Genomic DNA, 12790 nt, shown 5'->3' with positions numbered 1-12790 from the left:
CCGGACGATGGCGTTGACGGTCACTTCCGGCGCCCCGCTGTCGCGCGCTGAATCCTCGCGTCCCATTGGCTGTTCCGCTCGCAGCCTGCCGTCTCATTGGTTGGAAGGGGTAGAGGAGGCGGTGCTTCGCTTGAAGGTTTGTGAGGGGCGGTGTCGTGACGTCAGACAGCTGGCTGGGGGTGGCGCAAGGCACGATGGGATGCGCTGGGTCGCCGCAGCGTGCAATTAACCCGTGCTAATTAACGTTGGGCTTGGCGCTGCGCCCTTAATGGGCTGGTGTGCTGTAGGAGACACTTGGTGCCTTGGCAACACGAGTGCTGAGCGGGGGTTCAGTGCTTCCTGGAAGCTCCTGGGGCTGCCCCAAATCATAACCGCAGCATGGTTGGGTTGGAAGGGACCTGCAGCCCCTCCATGGGCTCAGTGCCCCTTCACCTCCAGCCAAACCAAAGGGTTTGCCTTGGGGAGGCAGAGGGCAGCCCTGTCCAAACAGGGGACACTGCAGTTGCCTTCATCTGAGTGCTCAGCCCTGCCCCAGTGCTGCTGCAGCCCTGCACACCCGCAGCCGTGACCAGCTCTCCTATTTCACCAGGCTTGCTTTAATGTGTCCTGATGTGTCAGCACTTTTGGGGGGGATTCATGTTTCAGGGAGGGCTCCTCTCTGCTGGCACAGCTTCGAAGCAAAGCGTCTTTTTGAAATGTCTTCCGCTGCTTCTTTTGGTAGAGCCAAAGGGAAAACTTGCATCCTTTCTCAGGTTGGGGAAGCAGGGTCATAGCAGCCGGGTGTCTTCCCAGCATGGTCCCAGCCCCCTCACCCCAAACCCACCACCAAATGGGGACATTGTGACAGCTGTGGCCACGGGCTCAGAACTGACAGACCTGTGCTTGCTTCAGCAACACTGCTTGTATGCGTGTGTTCCCTCTCCTAATTAATGCTTCATGGATTGGAGAGTCCTTGATGCTTATTCCCTTCATGCAGTGCCAGAGGTGCAAGGAGCTTCATTAGGCACAATTTAGAAAAGTTATGCAAATGCTGGGGAGCAGCATGGCAGGAGGCCAACATTGCTTGCCCTCCCTTCTCCTCGTCCATCCCTGGCTCTGTGGTGCTGGAACCACATGTGTCAAGGGCCACATGAGCCTCTTGCATCGTCTCAGCTAGAAATATGAAGAGATGCAACCTGGGGAGAGATGGAAATCAGCCCTGTCTGCTCTGAGGCTGTTCTGTGGCTTGGGGGGTCCCCCAGCAGGGCAAGTGGATGCCCTGTCCTTGAAGGCGTTCAAGGCCAGGTTGGATGGGGCCCTGGGCAGCCTGGTTTAGCATTAAACACGGAGGTTGGTGGCCCTGCATGTGGCAGGGGGTTGGAGATTCATGATCCTTGAGGTCCCTTCCAACCCTGGCCATTCTGTGATTCTGTGAAGACCCTCTCCATGGTGGGGTGATATAGGCTGCTTTGTTTAGCAATAGGGATCAGCACATTGGTTTAAGGACCAATACATTCTTTTAGCAAAAGGAATCAATGAGTGTTCATTCTAAAATGTTCCATTTCAACTTTGCTCGGTGGGTGAACAGCCTTGTTTTCTCTTAAATCTGCTCCACAAGAAGCACGGGGTTCCTAATGGACTGCTTACGTTTCAGCAGGTGCAAAGAGGTTTTCCTTGGATTTTCACATATATTGTTTTGGAAGTTGCTCATTATGGCCTACAAGCAATGGAAAAACAGCTGAAGGTTGGCCAAAAGTCTCAGTGCTGGAACTGATGGTGGAAAAATAGGGAGAAAGTAAGTGGGCATACAACCAACCTAAATGCTACAGCATATGTCCAGGGGGATATTAACATATATTAATGAGTTCTTGGTAAAGAATGAATATGTATGCCAGTGGGCTGCATATGCATGTCTTAACTGTTTAAATGTAGAACCTGAACTCTAAGAAAGTGCATTGGTTGGTCAAGTTGCCTGGTGTGTATTGAGGAATAAAGGAATGGCACTTTTTAACACTGCTCTGGGGTTAGAGAGTTTTCTTCCTGGATTTTGGATTGCAGTGGTGTGACAAGATGCTGCATCGTGCCAACAGAGGCTGTGATCTTTATCCCTGGAAGCTTTTCTTTGACTAATGATTAAAAGCAGATGAGGGAGGGGGGGGGAGGAGGGCAGGGAAGCCCTTGCTGCGAAGCTAGCTCTCCAGAGCCTGAAACAAGCTGCTAATGAGATGAAAATGATCCATCAGGGACCTGTGCAAGACTGGGGAGCAGCCTGCGGGAGCTGGCAGCCATGCAGAAGAAATGTGGGGGTCATGGAGAGATCGCTGGGGGGAGGATGGGCAACCAAAGGCTGTGAGACAGACATCTGCAGGCAGATCTGCATGAGAAGACTCATGGTTATTTGGCTGGTGTATGAAGGGGAGATACTGGGCTCATGGGTTCTGCTTGCTTGGAGGAATAAAAGAGAGATGGACTTTGGCAACCACCCATGTGAAGAATGGCAGCATGGAGGGGGACTCAGTGCTGGGAACGAGGAGACACCAGAGCTTGTTTTTTCTTACAGCAGGCACTTCTGCTTGCAGAATGCTCACTGCTGCAATAACAAAATAAAACACTGCTCACTGAGATCCTTGCCTGGGATGATGTTATTGGCTTTGTGAGCGTTTCTCACATGTGAGATGAAGTGATGGGGACAAAAAAGCTGCCTGCCTCAGGCAGGGCCTGCAGGGACCAACCACCCCCCACCCTGAGCCTGGGCTGGAGTTGCCCCATGGAGCTTGCAGGAGTCCAGCATGTTCCAGCACTTTGCAGCAGTTTAAAAACCAAAACAAGAAGGGCAGAGAGAGGCTAAGAGAAGCGGTTCCTAATATGGCAACAGCAAATGTATGTAATTCTATTACCCTGATTTATCGATTGCACTTAGAGCGATTACTGGCTTTCACCCCCATCATCTGCCGGGGAGAAGGAGACAGTGAAAAGAAGGCGAGATAAAGGCAGCTGTGCATTGTCCAGGGCACTGCAGGCCCCCAGGGAGGCTCCGGTTCTGTTTTGTGGGGCAGAGACCTGACCCCTCTGCAGCAGAGCGTCCCTCTCAGTCCCCATCCTTAGAAAGATACTCAGCTGAAAGTGGAAAGGCAGAAATAAACAGCACCCGAGGGAGGATTTGAGGTGAGGAGGTGGCTCTGGGCTTGGTCCCCAGTGTGTGAATCATGCTGGGAGCCCCCACAGTGGGTGCGATGCCTCATGAAGGCTGGCTTGGCCTCCTGCCCCTCTGCTCAGATGCTGTGGATGGATGCCAGGCTGGACAGGAGGTCTGAGTCCTTTGAATCCCTGAAAAAAACCAAAAAGCAGCAGCCCCAGGGCTGGAGGAGAAGAGTGTTACATGATTGTTTGAGGTCAGAAAGTCCCTTTAAGTGTGTCCGTCCATCCTCCCCTCCTCCCTCCAGCTTGCTGCAGATACTGGCAAAGAAGCAAGAAAATGATCGTGCTTTTTACTGCCCAAGCCCTCCAGGCAGATATAAACAAGTGGGAGCCAGATAAAATCAGAGTGGACAAGACCACTGGGTTGGGAGACATGGAAATAAGCCAGCCCCATTTTGTACAGCAAAGCCCCCCTGCAGCCCACCACCTCCCAAGCAGCCCCAGGCACCCTGCAAGTGCTTCTATTAATGGAGTGGTAGAAAAATGGAGCAAATATCCCCGTTGCAGGTGAAGGCAGCAGCAAGATGCTGCTGGCCCCTTCCAGAAGCTGCCTGCTGGCCACTGGGGGCATCCCAGGTGTGGGAGGGGGACCAAGCCGTGCACAGGCAGCCCGTGTTGTGCAGGAAAGAGCTCATCGCACCTCATCCTCGGATGTCCCCGATTCGGGGCAGGGAACAGAGCTGGCTCTTTTGGGGCTCCCATCGTTGGCAGCAGGCCAGAGGGGAGCACAGCAGGGGTGGTTGAAGGCTGGGTGATGCTGGGGGGTGCCGGAGGGGGTTCAGGGTTGGGTGATGCTGGGTGATCTCTGAGTGGGGTGATGTCGAAGGGTGACGGGGGGGCTCGGAGCTGGGTGATGCTGGGTGGTGCCAGGGGAGCTCGGGGTGCCGGCGGGGCCGTGCTGCCGATGTAGGAGGGGGCTGCAAGGACAGACGGAGGGGCCGGAGAGGGCGAGAGGCGGGGATGCTCAGACAGCCGGGAGGGGCCGGGGCGGGCGGCGGAGCGCTCTCACCATGACATCAGCGCGGCGCGGCCCCGGGGGAGCGGGTGGGGGGCGGGAGCCGGCGCGGTAGCGGTGCGGGGCGCGGAGCGGCGCCGGAACGGGAACGTTCGGCTCGACCGGGGCGGCGGGGCATGATCCCCGAGCCCAAGTATGACCGATTTCGCGACGAGCCGCTGAGGGCCGCGGCCCGGCCGCGCCATCCTCCGGCCGCCCCTATGCCGGCCCCGGCGCCAGCGCATCCCGGTGCGGCCCCGGGGTTGGCACAGCCGTGCCCCGCGGCGGGCGAGGAGCCGGAGGCCGGTACCACGTTCTGCATGCTGCTGCCTCGGATGCCTCAATGGAAGTTTCCCGGTCCCGGAGGTTTTCTCAGCCGTAGCCCTTCGGGTTCCAGCAAAGAGCTCTCCTCTCCGGCCAAAACGGGAGGAGCCGTGGAGCCCGGAGGGGCCACGTCCAGCCTGGCCGCCGTGCTGGGAGCCTGCGAGCCGGGCTGCTCGGCTCCGTGCTCGCTGCAGGTGATGAGCCGGCTGCGCGGAGGGGCCGGGGCCGCCAGGAAAGCGGCGAGGGTGGAGGGAGCCCGACCGGCCGGGGATGAGTGGAACCGCAAGGGCAGCTTTATCAACAAGCCGGCCCAGGGTTGGCTGCATCCCGACGAGCGGGTGCTGGGTCCCGGCGTCTCCTACATCGTCAGGGTAAGTAAGTGCTGCCGGCCCCGCTCGTCTCTGCTTGGCATGGGAAGGTGGGAAGCCCCAGGCACGCGGGGCTCAGGGCAGCTGGAAGCTCCCTCTGCTCACTCCTCCCTGTGATACAGTCCAGACTCCTGAAGGACGGGGCATGGTTCCTCTGTCCTGGGATGGGCATCGTGGGGAGCCCCTGTAGCCGAGCAGTGCTTTGCTCTCATGGCATGCATCCCAGGGCCTGGATGCTACATCGTGGGAGCCCATTGCCCAGCATCACCTGGGACTCCATCCTCAGTACAAGGGCAGCAGAATTGGTCAGTGGGCCCAGAGACCGCTGGCCTTGCTCTGCACCAACCCAGCCCTGCTTGGGGATGGAGCCTCAGTTTTCCCCATCCACACGCTCATCTCTGTGGGTATGGGATGCTGGCAGCCATCCACTGCTACACAAAACCCACAGGAAGAGGGGAGAAGCTCTGGAGCTGGTGCCAAAAGGGGCCCTTGTCACCGACACCTGGCTCCTGCCCATCACCTGCATGGGCTGCTGATAATCCTTGAGGTTTCTCTGACCTCCCCTCCCATCTTGCAGTACATGGGATGCATCGAGGTGCTGCGCTCCATGAGATCCCTCGACTTCAACACACGGACACAGGTCACCAGGTAGGACATGCAGAGATGGGGGGTCAGAGCTGAGGCTGGGAGGACTCTCTGCCCTGTAGGGGCCACCCCACGTGCTGAGACAGAGGCAGCAATGCGAGCACTGGATCAATGGGTGGAAAGAGGAGAAGGAAAGTGGCCCCAGTGGGGATGACGTACCACCAGCCCTGTGACACTGGAGGAGGCTGGGGGACGTTTTGTCTGCTCAGAGATGATACTCCCAGACCTATGGGAAGGGGAAGCAGCCAAGAAATGGCTGGGATCTGCAGTGGTAATGCTGTGGGACTTGGGGCTTTGCAGAGAAGCCATCAACAGACTGTACGAAGCAGTGCCGGGTGTGAAGGGCATCTGGAAGAAGAAGGTGAGTTTCCACCTGAGCCCATTCCTCTCTGCTTTCTTAGGGTCGGGGTTATGGGCAGATTGCTATGGCTGATCCCAGTGCAGAGCCTGGGGTGTTGGGCACTCTGTGTCTTCTCCACCCCATAAAGGCTCTCTGGAAGGGCAACGTCACCCCTATGCTCCTGTCCCCCACCAGGCTCCCAGCAAAGCCCTTTTCTCCATCCTGGGGAAGAGCAACCTCCGCTTCGCAGGCATGAGCATCGCTGTCAACATCTCCATTGATGGCCTGAACCTCATGATCCCTACCACACGCCAGGTGAGAGCCAGGCATCCCGGCCCTCTGCCTCCAACCTCAGCTCTGAGCCGGGTGTTGGTGGCCTCCCCCTGTAACCCCACTGTGGTCGTGTGCCCTGCAGATCATCGCCAACCACCACATGCAGTCCATCTCCTTTGCCTCCGGTGGGGACATGGTGAGGCTCTCATGTCCCGGCCCCACAGTCGAGGAGCGGGGACGTGGGGCTGCCCATCCCATGGTGGGGCCAGGCTGAGCCAAAATTCAGGGACAGCCCGGTCCTTGGGGCTGGGGCAGTCAGGGCTGAGTCTGGTACTGGCAGCCTCAGCCCCGCTCTCCGCACAGCAGCAGGACATGAGCCCCAAACACCCTCTGTGTCCCCAGGACACCACGGACTACGTCGCCTACGTCGCCAAGGACCCCATCAACCAGAGAGGTGATGCTGATCCCTAGGGCGCGGAGAAGGGATGAGCTTGGCTGGAGGGGGGCATCTCTCGGTGGGGTGTGAGGGGCAGCTGGGGGCTTTTTGAGGGGCTGCTGTGAGCCTGAGGGAAGGTTAAAGCCATCTGTCCATTCGCCTGTCTGTTTGCAGCCTGCCACATCCTGGAGTGCTGCGATGGGCTGGCGCAGAGCGTCATCAACACGGTGGGACAGGCCTTTGAGCTGCGCTTCAAGCAGTACCTGCACAGCCCACCCAAGGCAGTTGTACCTCCAGACAGGTAGGACTGGAACCCTTCCATTCCTTCCCGTGCCACCCGTGCCTTGTCCTCGCTGGGATCGGGGCTGGGCAGTGTGTTCCCAGCTGCCCCTGCTTGCGTTCTGCACAAGGGTGCTGGGCATGGAGGAATCAGCGTGGGGGGAGGATGATGAGGCGGCCGAGCATGATTACTACAACAGCATCCCTGGCAAGGAGCCTCCCCTGGGGGGGCTGATCGACTCCCGCCTGCAGCACAGTGCATTCCCCGGCCGCATCCGCGTTCAGCCTTCTCACCAGGTGAGCCCTGGAGCCACTGCTAGCCTCACAGTGAAGGCTCAGGGTCAGTCCCCCCAGTAACCTTGCTGTCTCCTGTTCCCAGGGTGGGTTAGCGCTCAGACGAGAGCTGTCGAACCAACCAGGACAGCCCTGGGACTCAGAGAACCAGGGTGGGTACCACTGAGGGAAATATTGATGCTGGTGGCATTGAGGTCCCCAGAAGGGCTGCGGAGGGGATCCTGTTCCCAGCTTATGCAGGTGGTGATGCCCAATCCCTGCAGGCCAGTCCTGTGATGGGTACCTGCAGGCAGACGGGCACCCCCTGGTGCCACGGGACTACGAGGAGCACATGTATGTGAACACACAGAGCCTGGAATCGGATGCCACTCATGCAGTGCCAGAGGAGAGCCCCAAAAAGGACCTTTTTGACATGAGTAAGGTGATGGGCTGGGGTCGTGGGGTACGCTGTGCTCTGGTCTGCCCAGCTCCATGCTCCAGAGCAGTGATGTTCCCCATCTGGTCCCTCTAGGGCCTTTCGAAGATGCCCTGAAGCTCCACAAGTGCGTTGCTGGGAGCAACGTCAGCCCACCCATCGAGGACCAGTGGCCAAGTCCCCCCACGAGGAAGGCTCCCATTGCTCCCACGGAGGAGCAGTTGAGACGGGAGCCGTGGTACCACGGGAAGATGAGCCGACGGGATGCCGAGAAGCTCCTGCAGATGGATGGGGACTTCTTGGTGAGGGACAGTATCACCAACCCAGGGCAGTACGTTCTGACGGGCATGCATAGTGGGCAGCCCAAGCACCTGCTGCTGGTGGATCCCGAGGGAGTGGTAAGGGCAAGGTGAGGGGGCTGGGGGGCCTGGATAGCTGCCGGGAGCTTCAGGGATGCTATGCCCACACCCCAGGTGAGGACCAAGGATGTGCTCTTTGAGAGCATCAGTCACCTCATCAGCCACCACCGGCAGAACGAGCAGCCCATCGTGGCCGCCGAGAGTGAGCTGCACCTCCGCCAGGTTGTCCAGAGGAAGCAGTGATGCCAGGGGGTACGTGAGCCCCCACCCCGCTCCCCTGGCACCGATCTTGCCCCCAGCCTTAGGCAAAGCCAGGGCTCCTCTGCACTCCCCTCCTCTGTTAGTGCCTGTCTTTGGAGACAGTCAAAGGCCCTCAGGGTCAGCATCCCTGTCCCGAACCTCAGCAGGGCCACCTGGTCCCCATCCCTCAGGGGCTGCGCTGTCCCTCTGTTGTCCTCCCACCCACACTGCCTTCTCTCCATTGTCCACGTGGGACCCTTTGCCCAGAAGGACACACAGATGTTTATTCCATGTGCATTGGCAAAATGCTGCCTGGGATGAGGGATATCTGGAGACAACGTAGGAATGGGCTGGGGTTGAAGCATCCTGTGCTGCCGACGGGGCTGCCCTGTGCCCTCTGCCCTGGACATTGCTGTTCCCATACCCAGTGCTGCTGCTGCATCCCAGCACAAGAGACATGGAGCCAAGGGGAGGGGACAGTGGCAGGAGCATCATCCCAGGGCTCATGGGGTGGGATAGGTCGAGCAGTGTACGTGTGCACACATGTGTGTGCATGTGCAGGTATGTGAGGGGCTGCTGGGACTCCAGCCCCCACCCACTGAGCTGTGCCTCTCAGCCAGCACTACTGCTCAGGACCCAATTCTTGCCTCAGCCCCTGCTCTCTACAAGGACACTGGGGGCCCTCCCATCTATGGGACTGCATCTCTGCTGGGGCTTTGCCTGGCAGGGCTGGGCACAAGCATCTCTCAGAGCTGGTGCTGCTGGGTTTTCCCATTGCTTCCAGATTTCCAGCTGTCTTCTCTCCATGAGCTCACATTGCCCCTGGAGCCCCGCGTGGCCCTGAAGAGGGGGCCAGAATGGAGTCTCCATGGGGATGGCACAGGGCAGCAGTGAGCCTGCAAGGCTGGGGCTGGCAGGGGGAAAGGTATCCCCAGCCCTGAGCCCCTACCTGGCTGGAGCATTGGAAGGTTTTTATGACATTCACCATCCCGTCTCTCGTCGCTCGGCACGGGTTCATTGTTTCGATTACATTTCTAATTAAACCTGGAAATGAGTAAGTTCCTTGCTGTTCATGCTGCCCCAGGCACGGTGCTAGCAGGGCAGAGGGCTGGAGGCTGCCAGCTTCTGTGCTCAGCAGCGCCAGCACGGAGCAAGGGATGAAGATGGGGACACAGAGGGTGCCAGGTCAACTTCTGCATCACCATCAGCTCCTGGCTGGTCCCACGTTTGTGGCTGCACCCTGCAATCAGGCGTCTCCTGCAGGCACACATCACCCCTGAGCTCCAGCATCTCCTCCAGGGGCCAGGCTGGCTGGATGCTGTCAAGGTGTCTGCTGCAGCCTTGTCTCACGCTACGGCCAGGCTGGCATCAGAGCAGAGCTGTCGTTCATCACCTGCTAATGACCACTGACAAGTGGCTGGGAGCGGGAGCTGAGCCCGTGCCTCACTGTAGCTCCTGGCTGTGCTGCGTGGCCAGGTGATAAAAAGACATTTGCTGGAATTGCTATAGGCAGGAAAATCCCTGCCTGAGCCCAGAAGCTGCCAGATCCTGAGCATGTAAGGCTGTCAGAGCTAGCAGCAGGGCCAGGCTGCCAGGGGGTCTGTTCCCCCTGGCAATGGGTGCTCAGCCCCAGCAGGCTCTGGTGCAAAGCATGGGCTGCCTATGGTGCAGTAGCAGCGAGCTCCAGGCAGGCTTTGAGATCACCTCCAGCACTGACACCTGGGGGGTCCCCATTAGGCACCTTTTGCTTGCTGTGCCAATGCTGGGCCTGGAGGAATAGGATCATTGGTGTGGTCCCTCTGGGAAGGGTCAGCACTCCGTAGGGCAAGGCTTGTGTGGATGACTCAATGAATATCATCATTGCCAAATAAAGCCCAGTAATGAATGTGTAATTTTCCATTGATAGTCAAATACCTACAGGGATGTAGCTCTTCTATCTCAGCTGCTATTTTTTGTCATGTAGTAATGTGTCTGCAAAGATAATTGCACCATTCCCTCAATAGCAGAGGCAGGAAAAGGCAGAGAGAGCCCCTGCTTTCTTCACTGCTGGAGAACCAGCCTGTGCCTCACACCAGCTGCTGCCTGAGATGCTGCGAGCCTGGTGGGGCTGGCACGTCATGTTTGAGGGGGTTTGAGCTCTTTGCATCTCGTGTCCATGCTGATTGCTGCACCAGAAGCAGAGCACCCCCCTCCTCCCCCCTCACCCCAAGCCTCCCAGCCCCAGCATGCAGTCAGAGCTTTGTGGTGTGGGGAGATGAGCTGAGAGCTGCGCAGCTCTTGAAAACAGAAAACAATTAAATCTGAGCCCTTTACCGAGTTAACTACGGACATGAATAATGCAATCAGAGCGTCAGTTCCCCAGGAGTGCTCGGATCCGAAATTGAATTTCTGCCGGGCGGTGGGGAAGGAAGGTTCGATGCCGTGCGCTTCTGCTCCGGTGTGAGGGAAGGGGGGGGAAGGTGGGTTCTGCTTCCCATCCTCCAGCAGGTGGTAGCACGCTGCCGGCTCCGCATCCCCAGCTCTGCCATGTCCCAACCCTGCCGCCGTCCCCAGCTCCTCCGTGGCCCCAGCCAAAGCTGCCGCGTTGCGCCCATGCATTGCCGGATGCTGCGCCCTCCAGCCAGGCACTAAAACCGACCCTTATCCATCTCTGTGTCACCTGTGTCACGCTGCCTGGGAAAGGCACGGAGCCTTGAGAGCTGTTATCCCAACCCCACGATGATGCAGGGGGGAGACAGGAAGGGCAAAGCGTCTCTTCCAGCTCTGCAGCGCTGTGTGACGGTCTGCAGCCCGTTTTGGAAACACTGGAAACCTCTTTTTCTCCCAACCCTGCAAGCATTCGTTCCCTGCCCGTCTCTATCTGTGGTCTGGCACCTCCCTCTGCATGCAGTGTCTGTGGCAACGCAGCGCTGGGGGTGAGAGCTGGTCCTGAGCCCAGCAGAGCTGGCTGGCAGTGAGGGCAGCCCGGGCACTGCCTGCATCCCCGATGCGTGACCCTGCACCGAGATCCCAGCTGCTTTCCCTTTGCTGCAAACCGGGAGATCCGTGAGCTCTCTGTGGTTTTGCCCATCGCTGCAGCCCCGCTTTTACCCCAGCACGGCAGAACTGCTCCCCTTTTTTCTTTTTTTTTTTTTGCTGCTGGTCCCAAGCGGAGCATGCGGGCAGGGCTGGCCCCGCTCCAGCTTTCTTTGTTATCTCCGGGGAACTCAACCATTTCTGTGCCTTGTTTACCTCCCGTTGCACATGGGTGGAGGAAAGGTAAACAGCAACCTTTTGTTCACCAGCTCTTTTTCCTTGAGCTTCTTCCTCTTCTCCCTGTCTCCATCCACTTTCCCTCCCCCCCCCCCCCCCGGGTGGAACCAGCACTGCAGTGCTGAGCCCCAAGAACATCCACAGTGCTGCCATTCCCCCTCCCCAATGCTGCCTCAGCCCAGACCCCTCCCTTGGAGGACCCTTCATGCTCCATTTGCTGGGCCCAGTTGCTTCTCCCAGATCTGTCCCTGCAGTGGGCAATGTTCTGAGCAACCAATTCCCAGGTGAAAACCTGCAGTTTGTCAGAGCTCCCCACCGGGCAAGAGTGAAAATCAAAGTGTCTGCCCTGCCAGGGAGCACTCACATGGCGGAGGGGCACATCGGGGAAGCCAGGCTGCGTAGAGAAAATGCAGGGCAAAAAGCTTTCTGAGGGAACTGTTGCCCTCCCAGATCCTGAGCACCTTCTCCCTCACTGCGTTTACCAGAGCTGCATGCTGGCCCTTGGTCTGTCCTTCTCTTTGATCAGCTCACAGCGTGGATGCAGAGGGAGCTGAGAACTCCCACCCTTTTCATGGTGCTTGGCTGCCACGATCCTCATGCAGTGAGCTCACCAAGCCAGGCTTTCACTTCTGATGATTATACCCAGCCCTGTGCTGCTGCTGTGGGCTGTTTATAGGGGAGAATGGAGCCCTCCTTCCTCCTAGCAGCATCCCTGAGGCAGGAGGAACCACTGCTGGCCCCAACCATGCCCCGTCCTGCTTGGAGTAGCTCTGTCCCCAAGGCTGTCAGCCGATGTGGCACCTGTCTGGAGCTCATCCTCCTGCTCTGAAGATCTCCTGCCCTCCCCCTACGGGCTGCAGCGATGCTCGCTGGGTTCTGCTGATGATTTTGCCCCTGTTGTCCCCAGCACCACCTGGGCCATATCCTACCCAGGCGCTAGAGAAACGTGTGACAAGTGGCATTGCCTTTCTCCACTCCTTCCAGCCACGATATTAAACCACTTAATGCACTCAGCGAGTCCTTGAGCTCTGAGCCGCCTTGGAGTGCTGTTGGCTTTGTTCAACGCTTTGATGAGCTCGAGAGCTCGGAGGGGGGGAAAGCACCGGGCTGACAGCGGGCTCCACTCCGTGCTCTTGCGGTTCTCCAGGAGGGAGGGAACTGGGGGCACCACGGAGCTGCCGTGTCCGGTCCCACTCCACTCACGGTCCCACTTATGGCTACACGGCAGTGTCCCTGGACCGGGGGGCATCACGTCCCGGGTCATGAGGGGCAGAGTTAGGTTCCGACCCGACTCGTCCCGGTGCTCAAGGCTTCCCCGCGGCTCCCGGCAGCATCACCCGGGGTGCCCGGTGCTGTGCTGGAAATGTAGGGGCGCAGCGCTCGGAGGATTACGG

The 12790-nt window shown here is 58.6% G+C and overlaps 1 protein-coding gene across 3 annotated transcripts; it reads left to right on the top strand.

Annotated features, from left to right (window-relative positions):
- The first annotated feature begins 4247 nt into the window (after positions 1-4247).
- Positions 4248-9202, top strand: SHC2 (SHC adaptor protein 2). 3 transcript variants are annotated; one of them, XM_052702689.1, is made up of 13 exons: positions 4251-4866; positions 5441-5511; positions 5809-5869; positions 6044-6163; positions 6264-6317; positions 6524-6575; positions 6732-6858; positions 6968-7133; positions 7216-7282; positions 7394-7546; positions 7642-7943; positions 8019-8156; positions 8929-9202. In XM_052702689.1, exons 1-12 carry the CDS (start codon positions 4309-4311, stop codon positions 8145-8147), a joined length of 1860 nt encoding a protein of 619 aa, XP_052558649.1. In that variant the 5' UTR covers positions 4251-4308; the 3' UTR covers positions 8148-8156; positions 8929-9202. The 3 variants fall into 3 exon arrangements, with proteins under 3 accessions (XP_052558650.1, XP_052558649.1, XP_052558648.1); XM_052702688.1 differs by having other exon boundaries at positions 8019-9202; XM_052702690.1 differs by lacking the exons at positions 8019-8156; positions 8929-9202 and having other exon boundaries at positions 4248-4866; positions 7394-7551; positions 7642-7767.
- The last annotated feature ends 3588 nt before the right edge of the window (positions 9203-12790 follow it).

The sequence above is a fragment of the Tympanuchus pallidicinctus genome, unplaced genomic scaffold (genome assembly GCF_026119805.1).
Source record: "Tympanuchus pallidicinctus isolate F22 unplaced genomic scaffold, pur_lepc_1.0 scaffold46, whole genome shotgun sequence".
NCBI classification, from domain to species: Eukaryota; Metazoa; Chordata; class Aves; order Galliformes; family Phasianidae; genus Tympanuchus; species Tympanuchus pallidicinctus.
The sequence above is the reverse complement of the archived record's forward strand: the minus strand, read 5'-3'. Positions and strand labels throughout refer to the sequence as shown.

Bases quoted from the DNA above. Each gene is read 5' to 3' on its own strand.
- SHC2 (XM_052702689.1), top strand. From the start codon at position 4,309: ATGATCCCCGAGCCCAAGTATGACCGATTTCGCGACGAGCCGCTGAGG. The intron at 7,283-7,393 runs GTGGGTACCACT...CAATCCCTGCAG, and splicing joins CTGGGACTCAGAGAACCAGG to GCCAGTCCTGTGATGGGTAC. The intron at 7,944-8,018 runs GTAAGGGCAAGG...CCCACACCCCAG, and splicing joins TGGTGGATCCCGAGGGAGTG to GTGAGGACCAAGGATGTGCT.